Source organism: Brachycentrus maculatus, unplaced genomic scaffold (assembly GCF_059751285.1).
Source record: "Brachycentrus maculatus isolate JH-2025_06_01 unplaced genomic scaffold, ASM5975128v1 h1tg000144l, whole genome shotgun sequence".
Lineage (NCBI taxonomy): Eukaryota > Metazoa > Arthropoda > Insecta > Trichoptera > Brachycentridae > Brachycentrus > Brachycentrus maculatus.
Window position 1 is genome coordinate 4,440,529 of NW_028280897.1, and position 20,319 is coordinate 4,460,847.

Here is a 20,319-nt window from a genome sequence, read left to right on the forward strand (position 1 = left end):
GATGGGCTGGACATTTACAGAGAATGCCGAACACATGCATCCCTAAAATATTGATGACATTATCCAGGTGGAGAGAGTAATGTGGGAAGATCCAGACTGAGGTAGAAAAACGAAGTTACAGTATAGCTTCTCCAGGTGGCAAATTGGAAGTCCGACAAATGTTGTGGTAGGAGAAGGCTTATTTCGAGAGGGAGAGAAAGAGTGAGAAAGAGAGATAATGAATCAGACGAAAATGGTCCTCTTGTATCAGACAGCCATGTATTTCATTTTCAAATCCATGCATCTGCCGCACGCCACCCTGTACATATATGTATATACATATTACATAAGAGAATAAACAGATATTTACGGAAATATTCAGGTAATGCGCGACGTTCAAATTCAGCTGGAGGATAAATTCCTCCGACCTAGTTTCGTTCCTCTGAGCTTCAATCCACACGTGATTAACTTTGTCCTACTTTATGAATCCTTTTTTTTTAATCGCTATAAAGCCCGGGATGTGTTTTGTAAAATGGCTCTTACCAGTCTGATGGTCTCTGTTGTTGGGTAATCCATGTCATTATAAAAATGGAAAATTACACGATTACGGGAATAATATGAATTTCATGACTGTAATTTTTAATGCTTAATTTCCGTTTATTTTTCCCTATTTTAGTTGTCTATGATTTGTGATTTCTTTATATTACAATTCAAAGTTTATATGCATGAATATATTTGATTAATGAGTATTAATAATAATTAATTATACATCATTTTCAATAAGGAGTTACCTTTCTAATGTCCGCCTCCGTCCGCCTCCGCCTTTGTCCGCCTCCGTAGTGTAATGGTCAGCACGCTCGGCTACCGTTCTGGAGATCCCGGGTTCGATTCCCAAGGGGGGTAAAATAAATATAAGTGATTTTTTCACTGTCATATTTATTCAATATTACCCTGGACTGGTACCTGAAGCGGAGGGCTGATCACCTTTCCTTCATGTGTAAACGATCAAGATAACACTGCGCTTATATGACGCAGTGCCCTATGCACCATTGGGGTGCGGATAAGGGTATTACTATTATTATTTTTATTACCTTTCTAATAGAGTTTACTTCTCGTATTTAGGGAGTTTGTTTTACAAACATTATTTATAACTAGAATTATAAATATAATTTATTAGTTAGAGGAATTATTTTATTAAAAATTAATCTTATGTTACATTAAAGTCATAATAAAATAGTAATTAAAAGATTAATCAAAAGAAAAGGAATGAAAAAAATGCGCAATTATTATAGTAACAGTATCAGTAACCCGATTAAAAATACACCTACAGCCATTATATTACTTTATTATATTATTTTTTAATCCGGAAAACTATCCAGGTTAGGTGAGAACGTTTTTTTCTTAGCTTTATGTGGTGACTCGCAGTAAAAGTTCAAAAGTATTATCGAAAAAAAAAGTGTTTCAGGAGTAAAAAAAGTATTACTGAGAAAACTCACGATTGTCTTATATTTGCGCTAGTAGTAATTCTACCCTCAACTCCTCGTATAAATCTACGCTTACACAAAACCTACCCCACACTTTCTCCCCAAGCAATTTAAAAAATCCAACATTTTTCATTTTTAAACGACAATTTTTTATATAATTTTTTAATATTTTATTCTTTGTCCGTTGAATCTTCTATAATACATAAATTTTGTTACAAAAAAATACGTACTATGCAGGGTGGCGCAAAATTAATCACCTCAACGGAAAATTTTATAATATTATGCAAGTGGTGTCGTACGTCAATCGTATTAGACATTTGTAAACTAAACAGCTGTAGTATTCAAACATATTCAAGATAGCGGAATAGTAATCATCCAATTTTGTTAAGTTTCTTTTTTTTTACTCCTTCTTCTTCTTTTAGGACTAGGTCCTGTCATTCTCGGTTCGCTCCTGGGAGGTGGAAGACCATCTATCCTTCCATCGTTTAGGTGGTCTTCCTGGGGGTCTGATCTTCTGTCTGATGGTCTGATGTCTTTTTTACTTAATTTGAAAAATTATTTTGAGTGATGGAAATCTTTATTTGGACCTTATTTTTTTGTAAAGTGAAAAAGATAATAACCGTCAAGTGGCTGCCTCCAGTGTTACACATATCGCTCACTCCTTTCAAGAACGTCATAAATAAAAAATGGTCAATTTTCAGTTGTGCATGTTTTCGGAAGGCCCAGAAAATGTACTGTATCCCAGCAAAAGCGGCATATTTTTAACTTAATATTTACCCGCCACAGGGTAGAAAGTGTTGTTTTTGCATTTTGAAGAAAAGGTATTGTTTAATTGTTTTTACAAAAATTCTAAATATTTTTCAAATGGAGAAAAAACCTTCAGGTTTTACCTAAAAAATCTGTTGCACAGTAAAAAGTTCAATAAGTTGCTTGATATTTATTTTTAATACATTGTATTATAATATTAAACATTAAAAACGCTCTCCTGAAAAATCAAGTTTTTTGATTTATGTCGTTCTTGAAAGGAGTGAGCGATATGTCCTCATTTCATTGATATGTTTGTATACTGCAGATGCCTAGTTCACAAATACCGAATACGATTGACGTACGACGCCATTTGCATAATATTATACAATTTTCCGTTAGGGTGATCAATTCTGCGCCACCCTGCATAGAACTTATTATTTTGTAACAAAATTTATGTAATATTGAAGATTCAACGGATAAAGAATATAGCATATTTCGATAGGGTGAATTATTTTGTGCCACGATGTATATTAATTTTGATAATATCATTATTATTTTCCATTTAATGCAATTATTTTCACAATAGATTATTAATCCCTACCTTATGTCGATATTAGATAACATATTTCACAAACAACTTATTGAATTTACCTGTTTATGATTACATGCTGTACTAGTTAAACAATTGTATTTATAATACATTCAATTAATATCATATAACATAATTACATATGGTATATTGTATTACAAATTGAATTGTTGATTGGTTCAATATTACTTTAGTAAAACTAGGTTACGTCATAACCACATGATTTCATCAAATGTATATATTTTAGAACCAACTTATATAATTGGAATTTCAGTTAATCAATCATATTGATATTACATATCAGTAAAGAAAAATATGTACATTTTAATCATTTTTACTCTATTTATTAAAAAAACATTTTTATTTTATTTTCAATATTAATTAGTAAATTATTCAATCTAAGTAAAATGTGCATATTTAAGAAGTTTATACCATAGTTTATTTTTTTATAAAATTTCAAGGTTGCGTCACGTTTATTAGGCACTTTTCGTTACATGAGAGAGAAGTATATACCGTAAAGAGAAAGGGAGCTATACATGCCGACGCCAAGGAAAAAGAGCAAAAGAAAGCCATGCAAAGCAATGGAATAAGATAGCGTCTGACGTGTATATCTACAAGTTGTTGACGTATACGTCAGAAGCTATATCTGTGGTAAAACGGAAAAGGGGCACAAGTCTGTAACATATACAACAGGACGTGTGCCACTCTTCCGTGTCACCCAGTTAAATGAGGTACCACGCGTTATGTACGGAGTGTTGAAAATTTAAGACCTTTTATATTATATATGAAAAATTTATGTTACCGTTTGTCGATCTATACAGATGACGAATGTAAACATCTGTATGTGTTTATTATGTTAGTTATTTTATCATAATAAACTTCTGCTTCTTTGTAATAAACTGTTTGTTTTTAATTATTTTATATAATATTTAACAAAATCTTTAATTTATTGACGTAAGCCATAATTGGGGTTTATTTATTTTTGCCTTTAGAAATTAAAACTGTAGCATTTACAAAAACCAACTTTAACGAAGTTAATGTTAATTATCTAGATGCAGATGTCTTCCATTAAAGTACAGTAAAGTGGTCACGGCAAAAAAATTTAAAAATGTCATAACGCCAAGAAAAGTCACATTTTATTATATTTTTTTTTTTATAAACTATTACAGTGAAATTCATATTTTTAGTGCCACCGTACGTATATTACTTAATTGCATGAAATTTGAAACATGCACGTTTCGACTCAAATCAACAGTTTCCACGCTATGCTTGTAATTTCGTTCTGAAATTCGTTTGGTTTCATATACCTACTTGTGGGCCAGAACAAAATGTCTGAGCCAAATAAAATCACCGCCAATAAAAACTGATAAGCATAATTCCATAACTTTATGCGATTCAAATATGGATGGCTTAAAACTAATGGGGTAAGTTGAAATGTGTATTTGAAAACTCTTAAAATAGATTTATTGATTTGGTATTAACTTTACGGAATAATATGTATTACATATTTAAATTAATAAAAATAAGTATCATCACTGAATATTGCTGAAGTATTGATTGGAATGTTCAAAATATCTTTAAAGTAAAAAAAAAAAAATTTCGTTATTAAAAGCATTGAAAACTTTGTGGTATGGTTTTTTTTATTATTTTTTTTTTTAATAATCTTATGATGGAATAAGTAAACAATGTAAACAATGGATGATAAGGAGAGTGTTCAAAAAAAACTTTTAAAAATACTATTAAGAATTGATAAATAACGGTTTATTTTAGGAGATTAAGGAAGGTATCTGCATTTCCTACTATCTAGCCAATATCGTGAGAACCTACTTAGTTTATTAACCGTATCCTGTCATTACATTACCTTATTTTAAATTTCAAACTTTCTCACGGATACAATCAGTATCAATCCTTACCAATCGATTCCCAACTTCCTTTTTGAGGGATGTTTCAGGGTCGTCTGATGAATCTATGTAGAATATTCATTGTATGAGGCGTCTCAATAATGTTAACAACGAAAATCAAGGAAATGTTTTAAAGCTTTCATTCAGTGTTTATGTTCATATATATATATAGAATATATATATATATATATATATATATATATATATATATATATATATATATATATATATATATATATATATATATATATATATATATATATATATATATATGTATATGTATATAGTTTCCATTTCATCACGTACTTGATTGGTCGAATGTAATTTTTTGTATGTTTTATTCTCAGTTGATAATAGACAACGCAACAAATTTTCCATACCGGCTCTCATCATCAAACTCTCAGGAGACGTCACACAATATCTTCCGCTCCGATAGTCAAAGTAGTAAAAGCAAAACTGGCTGTAGGAAAGGACACATAAACTAAATGCAACAAAATGCACTCATGCGACTCCTGTGATTATAAAGAAATGACAAAATAAAAACATATTTTTTCCGTATACCATGATATGTATATCTTACAATAACTAATAGTTCACATAATATCGAAAAAATCGTACAATGTAAACTACTTATTAGTTATTTGTAGTTATGTAACGTGCATAAAGTAATCATAAGTACGTAAAATAACCAGGATTCGAATCATGCATAGAAATGAAAGGGTCTCTGCTAAATAAAAGCTTTCTAAATCCAATCATATATGGTTCTTGTGAACTCAATCATTGAACGTCGTAAAATCGATTAAACATATCGCTCACTCCTTTCAACAACGTCACATATAAAAAAAAATAGACAATTTTCAGGTGTGCATGTTTTCGGAATGCCCATAAAATGTACTTAACCCCAGCAAAAGCGGCATATTTTTAACTAAATATTTACTCGCAACAGGGCAGAAAGTGTTGTTTTTACTTTGTGAAGAGAAGGTAATGTTTTAATATTTATTTAAATATGCCAAATATTTTTCAAATGGAGAAAAAACATTCAGGTTTTACCCCAAAAGATCTGTTGCACAGTAAAAAGTTCAATAAGTGGCTTGATATTTATTTTTAATACATTTTATAATATTTTTAAACTTTAAAAACGATATTCTGAAAAATCTAGTTTTTTTTTTATATATCACGTTTGTTGAAAGGAGTGAGCGATATATGTATGACTTGTCATCGTGAGTAGAATGGTGAATGTTACACGTATGTAAAGTGATCACTAAACCAGCCTATGACAGGCCGTAAGCCTTGTAAATACAAAGACTTACATATTTTTCTTCATAGATGAACATAGATATGAGATTTTAAAATGTATTTAAAACCTAATTTTAAAAAAATGTGATGTATAAATTATTCATGATTAAATAGAATTGTTATTAAATCAATCCTACCTCACAGTTAAGTTTCAGGAACAGATTGTGAATTTATATGGCAACAAAATAGGTCAATCGTAATTAGTTGCAACATGCATTAGGGTGCTCAGGCCAGGTCAGCCTGGATTAGGAAAATACAAAGGTGCCTCGCTTTTTGTAAACTGTGATGATCGGAGATTGATTGAAACTTCAACTAGCACATAACGGTGTACTCTCAAATATTTAAAGTAAGTACTCTCCCGGCTGTGTTGTCCGCGCACATTTTTTTTTACAATATATATTGGAATTTGGCAAATAAATATTTTTTTATTAATTGATTCGGCAGTCACTTTGTGGTAAAATCTATCCATTTTTAATAAATGTTTTACTTAGTAAATACCACTATTTTTATTTTCATACGGTGTTTGAAAATGATGCGGAATGCATCGAAACACGTGTCACAGAAGATTTTAAGAAATAGTGGTATATACTAAGTAAAACATTTATTAAAAATATTTTTTCATTTACTTTACTCCATACCTTACTATAACTTTTAGCGTTTTAAAACCATATATTTATTTCGAATAAAAACTTATTTTATCAATACAAAAAAGGTGTTAAGCAGCAAAAAAAAACTATCCTACCTATTCCAAGCACATATTAAAATAAAACGTGATTTGAGCGAGAATAAATGAAAATATACTAATTGATCATTTTAATTAAATTAACCACTTGAATAATCCACTGAATTGAGTTTTATCTTTATTTACGACTAGTTTCGAAAACGACAATTGTTTTCATCTTCTGGTACAAATCAAAACTAGTTTAGTTTAATTAAAATTAGTTTTAATTTGTATCAGAAGATGAAAACAATTGTCATTTTCGAAACTAGTCGTAAATAAAAATAAAACTCAATTCAGTGGATTATTCAAGTGTTTAATTAAATTAAAATAATCATGTCATTCCACAAAGTTAATGCCGAATCAATAAATAATATACTAATTGATCTATAACCTTGAATATAATAAGCAAGGTAAATTATAAATAAAATCAACTCCCATTAAAAAATAAATAATTTAGAAGCAATTACGCTAAATGTTACGTGGGTTTACAGAAAATTAAATTGCCTTACATAAAAGCACCAAAATTCCTTACATAAAAGCTGATATTATATTCTTTGATATTGACGATCTTTAAAAACAAAATCTACCTGAAATGTTTAGAAAGATTGTAGAAGTCACTCTTGTCGATATGATAGATATATATTACTACAATCTGCGACTAGGATGCTGTTATTACTCTTATACTGGAGTCATGAACTCTACGTATTTATTCTCAATATTATTAATATTTAAAACATTTACTTCGACGTTAATCATTTTTACTTTTTTTTACAAAAATGTCAGTATATCTACGTATTTCATGTCACCCAGTACCTACATGAAAAAGATTGAAAAGTTTTTGACTATGGTAGAAATAGAAGGCAATTAAAAAGACTTTATGTAAAAATTTACAAATCAAATTTATGTAAAAGCTTGAAGCAAAACGTATTCAAAATTATTCACTTCAATATACATACTTAACCAACAAATTTATTCCTTTACTACTGGGACATTTTCTGTCAGTATTGTTAGATCAATCAATATCCATGTATTATACATTGAAACGTCTGTCATATTATCATTTTATAATATTATCATATATTATAATATTATCAATATTTTAACTAGAGACGACAAAACTTCTTAATATTTATAAAATTCTGATTCATTCAAAAGGAACATACCAATGAAGCAACCACAAAAAAATCCACCCTGGTTTTTACTCGGTAATATTCGAACCACTACACTTCTATAGTAGGTGGATTTATAACACATCTACCCATTACTTTGGACTCACTAGATTGAAAAAATGTTATTACCAGATCATTTATATAATTATATTAAAAATTGAGGTACTCACATATCGCTTAAATTCAGGGACATCAAACACTGTTGTTTGAAATGGGTGAAACCAGTGCTAAATACATTTATGTGTTTTTAAAATTAAAATTTTATTTAGTAAATACCACTTTACATAGTGGTATTTACGAAGTAAATTTGAATTAAAAATGGATAGGTTTTACCACAAAGTGACTGCCGAATCAATTAATGAAATTACATATATCGCTCGCTCCTTTCAAGAACGTCATAAATCAAAAATCGTCAATTTTCAGTTGTGCATGTTTTCGGAATGCACAGAAAATGTACTATTGTATATCCCAGCAGAAGCGGCATATTTTTTACTTAATATCTACCCGCTACAGGACAGAAAATGTTGTTTTATGTATTTTGAAGAAAAGGTATTGTTTTAATTATTTTTTTAAATATATTCAATATTTTTCAAATGGAGAAAAAACCTTCAGGTTTTACCTAAAAATGTGTGTTGCATAGTAAAAAGTTCAATAACTAGCTTGATATTTATTTTTAATACATTGTGTTATATTTTTTAACTTTAAAAACGTTCTCCTGAAAAATCAAGTTTTTTTTTATTTATGACGTTCTTGAAAGAAGTGAGCGATATGTGACCTATAGTACCATTTGCGAGAAGTAGAATTCTACGCATGGATGGTTTCGATGTATTCCGCATCATTTTTAAACACCGTCTGATAGATTTTAATAAATAGTGGCTTTTACCAAGTGAAACCTTAATAATATAATATTACATATAAAATGGAAAACGTGTTAATGGTTTATTTTAAAGCACGTATACAAATAATAATCATAATAATACGTTAGCAGGCTGACTAGAGCTGGACGGGAAATTTAATATATATGGAAATAAAGCTTGATTAGCACCATTTTGCTGAAGACCACTAGTACTTAATTAATGCAATAAAATGGCGTTCGTTGCAGTAAACCACGTAACTAGAGTTAATAGGTGCTTTATAGTAAATAAAGCAATTAATTTAAAGGTGCTCAGAGTAAACACATTTTGTATTTTCAATTTATTTTCCTGTCTCGATAGAATATTATTCAGGAAATCTAAGGCGGATACATGTGGAAAATCGATATTATTTTGGAAATCCTATCCCGACATATGTTGGAAAATCGATGTTGGATATTAAAATAAACAATAAAATGCTTTTCCTCCTACCCTTATCCGCATCCAATGGTGCATAGGGCAGAACATCGTATTGACGTAGTGTTATGTCGATCGTAACTTACATGAAGGCAAGATGATCACTCCTGCGCTTCAGGGACTAGTCCAAGGTAATATTAAATAAATATTGGAGTGTAAAATCATTCATATTAATTTTTACCCCCCCCCCTGGGAATCGAACCTGCGACCTCCAGCATGGTAGCTAAACCATTACACCACGGAGGCAGATAAATAAGACTTAATTAAATAATTTAAAAAAATAAAGAAATAGGTAGTCATTTATTAATTTTTCATCAAACATATAATAAAGAATGAAAATTTACAGTTATTTTCCCTCGCAATCAAATACGACATGGCCGAATGATGTGTATATTTCAGATCTACCCACCTCTATTTTACATTTATCAATAGCTTATTTTTACTTAATTTCGTTATTTAATGACTTTATAGAAAGTGGAACAGGTTTCACAACTTTTTTTAGTAATAAAGTTTTTTTGACAAAAAGTGGTATGGATTTGATGTGTTTCTATGTTTGAAATGTTGTAGTTGTTTATACATTTCCATAAAGTGTTGATTGTGATTAACATGCTTTGCTGGTATATGATTTTTTGAGTTATGTGGGAGTAATCCTTAAATTCATGTTTATTTAAGGATTGTTTTAGAGTTAGAGCATTGTTCCGCAAAGTGTGTGCCGCGGCACACTGGTACACCGTCGTGATTAGTTGGTGAGCCGCGGAAAAAAGTCTAGTTTTGTAAAGATAACACAATTGCTCCAAATTTTGTTCACCTGTGCTCAGTCGAGCAGGCTCACATTTTGCATAAAACATATATTTACAACAGGGCGTTTTTGCCTAGAATTTTCACTCATGAATTAAAAGAAATTATAGTAACTTTAAACATAGAGAGTAAATCCACTCACGAGTAGGCATAGGCTATGAAACTTAAAAAGTTGAAGCCTGAGTAGGGTCATGATAAGCGGTGTTGCATAATCCGTAGCTAGATTTCAGAGTCACTTGGACGTTAGGTAATTTTAAAAAAACAATACGCCTTGAACTCTTTCAAAACAGTTCAGAGAACAATAATTAAAATAATTTTAAAAAACTATTTAACAAATTTATTGTTTTTAATATATCACATCCCAAGAACAGAAACCATTTTCAAAAAACAACAATTCTCCAACTATTTAAGAGTGAAAAATACTTAAATCTAAAGAAAAGTTTATCTTCGAGATACCTACATGACTTTACAATACCAAAATGCAATACCGTAATTCCAAAAAAAACTTTAAATATTTGGGAGCCAAGTAGGAACTTCAATAACCATTCTACAAATATAAAAAAATGAATACATTAAATGCTAAAAAATTAATAAAATAAATTATGTACATTTTAATCTAAGAACGAAAAAAAAGAAACACAAAATAATTATAAAAGTAATGTGAAAGTAAAAGTAGAAATGTCTATAAATTGAATTAAAATTATTTTAAAAAAATACTTTTGTAACCAATATATAAATACATATTTTCGAATTATATTCAATGTAATAATAAATAAATAAACATTCAATAAACTTTGATTTTTTCCTTTGGTGTAGGTACCTTTGAAATTTCCTAATTCGGCAGGTTGTACCTTGTACAAAAAAAGTTAGCGGAACACTGTTTTATGGGGTAGTTGTTTGACTGTCAAAAATTGTAACGTATTAAATATTTCCTCAGTGGGAATCCGTTTCGGAACTTCAAGCACGATTTTCCATATCGATTTTTGGGCAACAATGGCTCTCTTTAATAATGCATTACTCTTACCACCCCAACCAATAATCCCATACTGTAGAACAGACTGACATGAACGCATAAAAAACAGACAACTCATACAAATATGTAATATATAAGACAGTAAGACTGACTTAGTTAAAAAAGGACTTGGCAAAATAAACCAAACAGAATTTGATATCTGGAGATAATATATCTGTGTGAATACTGTGTGTACTTTATAATTTACACCTTTTACTCCCACCCTCACACACACACACACACCACACACACACACACACACACACACACACACACACACACACACACACACACACGCACTCACACTCACTCACACACACACACACACACACACACACACACACACACACACACACACACACACACACACACACACACACACACACACACACACACACACACACACACACACACACACACACACACCCTCTTTTCTCTCTTATTATGCAACAGTATTCATAACATATACATATCGCTCACTCCTTCAATAGCGTCAAATATCAATAAATTTAATTTTCCAGAAGATCGTTTTTAAAGTTTAATAAAATGTTTTTAAAATAAATATCAAGCCACTTATTGAACTTTTTACTGTGCAACAGATCTTTTTAGGTAAAACTTGAATGTTCTTTCTCCATTTGAAAAATATTTGGTATATTTAAAAATAAATTAAACAAAACCTTTTCTTCAAAATGCGAAAACAACTCGTTCTGCCCTGTAGCAGGTAAATATTATGTTTAAAATATGCCGCTTTTGCTGGGATATAGTCCATTTTCTAAACATTCCGAAAACATGCAGAACTGAAAATTGACAATTTTTTTTATAAGACGTTGTTAATTGGAGTGAGCGATATGTGAAATTATTTAATTGGCTTTTATCATTGTCAATCTAACAATTTTTTATATTTTTTTTTATGTGTAAGCTGTATAGTTCCTGAACAAATAAAATAAATGAATAATACTTTATATTTCGCTTGGAAAATTTCTATCCTTTTATTCGATTGTATCATGGCAGTTGAAGCAGGCTTCCCCGCCTCGATGAAGAGAAGTGCATTCGACGCAAAAAATAACCCTCTTAAACTGTATAAATAACTCTCTTCGTGTCTAAATGTCGCTTTAAGCCTTTTCGCGTTTCAGTGTAAAAATCATTAAACTTATTCACCGTAGGAGGGGCTAATGGGTGGGCTACTTCATTTGCATACAGTCCAAAGGATTTTTATTACAAATTATCTGCGAAAAACATTCAAGATTTTTTTATTACTCTTCTGAACAAGGTAGTTGTGAATTTTTGACTACTCAACATAACTGAAAAACCGATTGGTGTAGCAAAATTAAGATATAATACGATTATCTCAAAACAATTGTTAAGATGGATAATTAGAAATGAACATGTGTTTTTGTTTTATGAAAAATTTCTGGGTGCATTATTTTCTAAGTCTAATAATCTTTTTACAATTTCAATTAAAATGTTACTAGGTAAATGCCACTATTTCTTTAAAATCTCTTGTTTCACGTGTTTTGATACATTCCTTATCATTTTCAAACACCGTAATACGTCGATACGGCGGAATACATCGAAACACGTGTCACAATAGATTTTAATAAATATTGGTATTTACCAAGTCTAGCTTAAATTTAAAATGAAAACATTCTTAATTTAAGAAGACATTCATAATATTTTGAGTGTGTCCAAATACAATTTCACAAATCTGGATTATCTCCAATTAGGAGTTATTTTTCTGGACCTCACATACAAATGAAACAGTTCTTGCTTAATAAAAAGCTTCTCTCATCCCACCATATATGTCTCTAGTGAAATTATAGTGAATTCAAGCGCCGTGTTTCGAATTTGAATAATATTTATAGTTTATAAGTTCCTAGAATTTGAGTAGTGTGTGTTGTCAATTATGAGTAGAATTGGTGAATGTTACTCGTGTGTAAAGTGATTTTTCAGACTTTCATATTTTTCTTAATCCATGTTAAGATGTCAAAAAATTAATAGATGTTAATTAACACAAAGTGACAACCGAATCAATGAATGAAATATGAATAAATGACAAGTTAACATATCGCTCACTCCTTTCAACAACGTCATATATCAATATACTTGATTTTTCATGAGATCGTTTTTAAAGTTTAAGAATATTATAAAATGTATTAAAAATAAATATCAATCCACTTATTGAACTTTTTGAACAGATTTTTTTAAGTAAAACCTTAAGCTTTTTTCTCCATTTGAAAAATATTTAGTTAATTTAAAAAAATAATTAAACAATGCCATTTCTTCAAAATGCAAAAACAACACTTTCTGACCTGTAGCGGGTAAATATCAAGTTAAAAATATGCTTCTTTTGGTGGGATATAGTACATTTTCTGGGCATTCCGAAAACATACACAACTGAAAATTAACGATTTTTGATATACGTATGACGTTGTTGAAAGGAGTGAGCGATATGCGTTTCATGCCTCTTATGACTTTGATCGTATCAGAGTTTGTTTGAATATTACGGTTGAGTGTTTTTTTTGTGTTTGCGGTTATTAAAGTCAAATCCAAGCCGCTTAGGCCGGGAGGGGCCTCAACTTTCAGAAAGTTTATTTTACGTTAATTCATCGATAAAAAGTAAAAAGGTGTTATTTTGCTTTAAATTGATTACATGAAAACTTTTGAAAGCAAATACGAAAATGTTCAAATACTGAAAACCAGAATGGTGAACGAATAAGATATACTGAGTATATGTACGCTTAGAGAGTCTGAATAAAACATTCTGGAATTTAAAAAAAAAGTCAGTCACGTCAGTTATTCTGGAAAAATAGTTTCAAATTACATATAACGATGTTGTATAATGTGCCCTCGGCACATTATACATTTTTTTTAAATATGTTTTTTATTCTTCAAACTCTCATCTGCCCCCAATGGTGCATAGGGCACTTGATCGCTAACACGTGAAAAAAAGGTGTTCAGGTACCTCCGATTCAGGTACCAGCCCAGGGTATTATTGAATGAATATTAGAGAGTTAGTTTTTATTTACGTTTATGAAAATTAAAAAAAATCTTTAACAATCTTTGTTATTTTTGTGGAGTGAAATAAAAGTATTTTTTTAATGAGTAATTTAGTAAAAAACGTATTTAAGTGTGTATATGACTTTTATATTTGTTTCTTTTGTGAATTGATTGAGCTTTATTTGCTTTTCAACGATTTAATATAAATAAAAGTTAATTTAAGATTTAGTAAAAAAGCATATTCGAGTGTGTACATGATTTTTATATTTGTTTTTTGTGAATCGTTTGAGCTCAAATAGCTTTTAAAAGATTTAATATACAAAAGATGAAGAATAAATCCAGATTTATTAAAAACGAATATATGTGAGTGTGTTACATACATGGTGGTTTTATTTGTTAGTGAATTGATGAATGATTCAATAAAGACGTTTATTTTTTCTAGATTAAATAAAAAAATAGAATTAAGAATATGAATCTTATAGTTGTTTTTGCGAAAAGTGTGAGATGAAGAAGCTTTTTTCATGATTTAATATACATGTTGGATTATTTTTAATTTATTTTTAAAAAATCAAACCAAATTTAATAAATATTTTAGGTTCTGATTGATCTGATCGTGTCTTTTTCTGCCGTCCTCGTTTTATTCTCCAGTTCATATTCGCAACATATATTTTCTTACTCAGTATCTCGTTACCTATTCGCTCCACTTGTCCATACCACCTTAAATAACTCCATTGTTCAGCCTTACATTCCTTTCTTACGTTTTCGTTATTAATTCTGTCATAAAATGATTTCCCATATACTTATCTGAGGGAGCGCATTTCAACAGATACTCAATTCAAGTACTCAAAACTAGGTTAAAATATTCACATATTTGGTAGTCACCTTTTGAAATACAACGCTTTTAAAATACCCCTAATGAATATTAACTACAATAGTGGCTAAGAGTAATTAGACTATCGGAATAAAATTTAACGGGTAAAATAAATTATAATAAAAAATAAAAAAATCGCAAGAATCGGATAATAAGCAAAAGTAAGCAAAGCTTATCAAAAAAAAGCTTATCTGAGAGTGAAAAAGAAAGGGTGGAGAAAATAGGACGAAAACGTTAAAATAACGTTTTTATTCTTACTCATCTCCTCTACCTAATGGTGCAAAGGGCACTGCATACAATCAATACAGTGTAAACTCAATCTAAGACAAACTATACATAAAAACGAAATGAATAGACCTGTAGAGCAATGTTAAATGGAATCGGACCTCCGACCACATGAACAGGAGTCAAACGCGCTAACCACTACACTACGGAAGCGGATAAAGTAAATCTGAAAGTAATTTAATTATCTATTTTTAAATTGGAGGGAATTGAAGTTGCTTTGTCGATTTCGTAGTCAACCGTTTACCCACTACGCTTATCAGAGACTATATTATATATATATATATATATATATATATATATATATGATAAGTTCTTTAATTTACGTCTTATAACAGGTTAGTCATTTGTATGTCGTTTTATAAGCAATAAACAAATTTATTACCCATTTATGTTGAAACATGATAAAAGATAAAATACGTCATTTCACTTTACAACCTGAAGTAATGCCGCAGCATAATCGTTTCACGAAACACACATAATAGGTTGAACTAACACACAAGGGTTGATTTGGAAAACAACGCCGCTATAACCCCCCCAATGCCTGGAAAATCCAGTGAGGCATTCACATATGTGTTATATTAATTTTTCATAAATCTTGTGTGAAAAAATATATATTTGGATATTAACTGCATCCTCATCCACTATTATCTGTATTTCAACGATTTGTTTACTATAAGAAAAAAAAAACATAATTCAGCAGTACCCTTTCCACTCGATACTCGATATAAGAAAATTATAACCTGAACCCGTTTACTTATTAAAAAATCGAAATCACGCTGCACACTTCCAAAATTTAAAAATAGGTTTAAATATTAAAATTCAAGTTGTATTTCTTAAGTTAGAAACGTTTTACAAAATGAAAATCAACCAAATAATATTATTATGTAACTGAAATTTAAATTTCATTCATTTTATATAAGATAATAACGTTATTTCGTCAATGATACCTTAAAAAAACTGAAGAATTCGTTCAACAAAAACTCGAGATATGCGTTGCAATCTTCAATTTAAATCTTAAACGAAAAACATGTTTTTTGTACTTACTTTGTTTTTATGAAGACGAAGTGATACACAAAAAATCATTCGCTTTGAATGAAAGTAGATGGAGTTTTCTGTTATAAAATAAAAATATGTTTTATTGAAAAACATGTAATTTAATAATCAACTTACCGAATCGTCTCCATGTCGCTGACTTTCTTCAATGGAAACAAAGAGTCCGCACCAAGAACCGGGTCAAAACTAATTTGGCATTTGGGTCCGCGAACCGAACAAAAGCCAGAATCTAAAGGCGAATACTATACACTGCTAAAAAGGACGAGATTACGTTAGATACACTGTTGTTTAAGGGTGGCCTAACGAAAGTTAAAAGTTCGTGTCCACGGGCGCAGATCAGGTTATTTTAACACCTACTGTTTAGGCGCCATATACGAGTACAAAGGCATAGCCTTTAGTCAGCAATATCCTTTATATTGATTCAACTCGTGTTTTAAACCCTACCCCCAAAATTTACGAGTACAAAGCAGAAGTATATTGTGCCAGTAACACTCATTTCTGCTTTGGCAATTTGAACCAATTCAAATTAGTTCATCGGAAAAAAAGTCGTTGAAAGCGATCGTTGGTTATTTAAATAATTCAAGAGTTTTGCGAATTTATTAACCTAATCAGCGACTCAACTGTTGCCTCAATGTTAGCCAATTTATAAAGACTGTTGAACTAAGCAACAAATGGTCGAGGAATATATTTTTACAAATATAACTCTGACACCGTTTAATTTTAAACAAGAATTTAGGAATAGTCCGAATTACTTTATAAAATCCCGCTCTCGCTCTGAAACTAAGTAAGAGTGGGTTAAGAACTTTAAAACCACGGGACACGAAACTTTTTAAAAAGTTTTTTTTCTAAACTGGGTAGCAAAAAAATGAATTTTAGAATAGAGAGTAGTTCAACCCGGTGACTGAGTTTCTTTAAAAGCGAAAGGAAGAGATCGCGCTTTTTACGTGAAGTTAAGGAGCGTCTGGTGTACACGCGACCTGTTGGAAAGAAGCGAAATCCGCTTTTGAGAGCCGTATCGACCTCCCTTACATGTCCCTCTTAGGGTGCGACCGCTCCGCGCATGCTCGCGGTGAAATCAACTACCGATATGTACGTATTAAAACAAACCTCCGATGTTTTTTACGGCCTCTGTAGAAAGAAATTGTCATTTTACTCCGATACTTTACCCATTGCGGACGAAACGGGCATAAAGAAAGTCTTCGCTCAACCTATCGACCTTTATCTAAAAAGAGGCACCTGCCAACCGAACTTCAACTAGATTGAATGATCTTTAGTACTTTGCATGAATGAAAATTCGCGATATATTTCAAATAATTCATCGTTTCACCTGTCATTTCTTTTGATAATAAACTTTTCAATGTACACGATACTTCTTAAAATTGATAAGACGGCAATGGAGTATTGAAAATAAATATTAACAGTTTTTTTGTGGTTCAAATAAAATGTTTATGAATTTGAGAATACTGCCTGATCGTAACGGTATTTTTTTTTAAATTTTCCACTAGGAAACAAACCGAGAAGCTTTATGACGGAGATGAAAATAAGCATCGATAATACCGAAAAGAGATTGTACCAAGTTTCTTTAGAATCTTTCTCGCGCAAGGCTTTACATAGAATAAAAAGAGGTGAAAGAAAAGTTGGTTTAACATAATATTATAAAACTTTTACTAAAGTATGCGTTATATCCGACGGCGTATTCAGGCAACTTTTTCAAAGAGACAATTTAAAAAAAAACTTTTTCCAAAATATCAACAAATAAACAAATAGTAAAGTTTTTTTTAATAAACTAACCCAACTATCCATAATCCACAGAGGGAATAAAACTCTGCACTACTCTGTCTCTGCAAACATTATTCGCCTCTTCCACATTCATGCAATTGCTCGTGTATGAATGTGGAAGAAACGAACCTTTGAACTCGCTGATTATTTCGACTTCTGGCTTGACCGTTTTCAAGTATTTGACATTTCTGATCATGCCACGTTTTCCTCGGTCTTTCTCTGCTCCTATCACCAACTTTATTCGCTTCATAAATTTCTTTATCGTTCTTTAATCACTCATTCGTTCCACATTTCTAAACCATCTCAACACATATTTCTTAATTTTATCGAAAATGCTTATCTCAGCCTTGCATTCATTCCTTATTTCACCATATCCATCATACATCATCTTGCCGCACATTAGTCTGAGGGGTCGCATTTCCATTGCATTCAGTCTACTTTAATTCTTCTTTTGCACACTCCATGCATTAGAGTCGGAACCCGAACCCTGTTGTGGACTGCCAGTTTAGCTTTCGAAGTTTTGTTAGGTTTACATTTGATTAATTTTATTTGCTTTATATGTATGTATTTTTTTGAAAAATAATAGTAATTTAAAATTACAGATTTTAAAATAAATATGTAGTGTCGGGTTGTGGTCCCGTGGTTAGTGTCGCGGACTCTTGAGTCAGAGTTTCTTGGTTCGAACCCACTCTACCACAATTTGATACATATTTCTAATAATGAGCCGTTTGCGCTTGCAGAAATAGTATGAAATTTAAGTATTTTTATAAATAGTAAAAACACTAATATTTCTCTTTTTAAGTTATCATTGCGTAAGTCTCGCGTGACCAATTCGTTAGGAAAATTTGAAACGGAAGGGATACATTAAGTTTCGGTTATGAACTGAATCCTTTGAAACACAAATTAAGCGAGACGTATAATTTTGGAAACACCCACATTAATTCATCATGATTCGTAAAAGGACGGATTTTAATTATAAACTTTGACCAAATTAGGAATTGCTTAGACGTATTAAATTATTAATTTGAAGGGTGCGAAGCAGATAATAGGTAATCTAGGGTCCTGCAACCTTTTCTCACTTACGACACACTAAAATTCTTCCTAGAATTCCGCGGCACACCAAAAACGAACAAATGGACCATTAAAAAAAAAACCTAATAATTATTATTTTTTGACATCTCATCAAAGATGAAGAAGAATATGGATGTCTGGACATTTACGGGGCTGAGGACCGTCATAGGCTGGTTTAAGTGATCACTTTACACACGTGTAACATTCATTAATTCTACCCATTATTGATACCAACCACACAACTCAAATTCTTAAAAGTTCTAATATATATATGAACCAATTTTGAAAATTGTGTATTATGTTTTATACGAAATACATAGTGACATTATATGAATAAATAAATTTTGTTTTATGTTTTATATAAAATACATAGTGACATTATATGAATACACGATGACAAATTATTTTTCATAACATTACCTTTTTATGAAAACTTAGAATATACATAATTATTAAGTATAACATTTTGAGTGTGTCCAAATACTTGTTCACCAATAGATGTCTCTTGTAAAGTTCTAGTGATTCAAGAACAAGGTTACTAAATTGGTTCATATATATAGAACTTCCAAGAATTTGAGTAGTGTGGTTGTCAATAATTGGTAGAATCGGAGAACGTTACACGTGTGTAAAGTGATCACTTAAACCAGCCTATGACGGCCGTCAGCCCCGTAATTTCCCAGACTTCCATATTCTTCTTCATCTTTGATGACATGTCAAAAATAAAGTTTAACTATATTATACGCCTTTTAGCATTTTTAGGGAGTTGATTATAAGAGTGTACTATCTTTTGACCCTTTCCACCTCTTTGGTGTAGTGGTTAGCGAGTTTGGCTCTCATGCTGGAAGTCTTGGGGTCGATTCCTAGGGAAGAGGGTCAAAATAAATAAGGAGTCCAACGATTTGATTCCATATGGAGTGTCCTATGGACCATCGGATGCGGAAGAGATTCAGAAGAAGAAGAGGATGCACACTTTTTCCACCATATCAATAATAATAAATAAATAAAATAATTTATAATTCATTAAAGTTTTCGATTATATTGTATTTTCAGATGCCTATAAAGGCATGTATAAAGTAGAACTTTTTTTATGAATTTTTGGTCTAGGTAGCAAAATTTTAAATTAACTATAATTACCAAAGGGAAAACATTATCTGGAGTAAAACGAAGTGATTTGTTTATTTTTTTAAATACGATTATATTATTGTAAATTTATATTTTTATTAGACAAACATTACGTTG

General features: G+C 30.7%; 1 protein-coding gene across 1 annotated transcript in view; it reads right to left on the reverse strand.

The window, feature by feature from the left end:
• LOC148308947 (solute carrier family 7 member 14) overlaps window positions 1-16,655 on the reverse strand; it is a 170,824-nt gene extending 154,169 nt beyond the window's left edge. Inside the window, exon 1 of the mRNA XM_088260962.1 lies at window positions 16,348-16,655. Coding sequence (XP_088117088.1) covers window positions 16,348-16,361 — 14 coding nt within the window. The 5' untranslated portion in view covers window positions 16,362-16,655. The remainder of the gene's footprint in view (window positions 1-16,347) is intronic.
• Window positions 16,656-20,319: the final 3,664 nt, after the last annotated feature.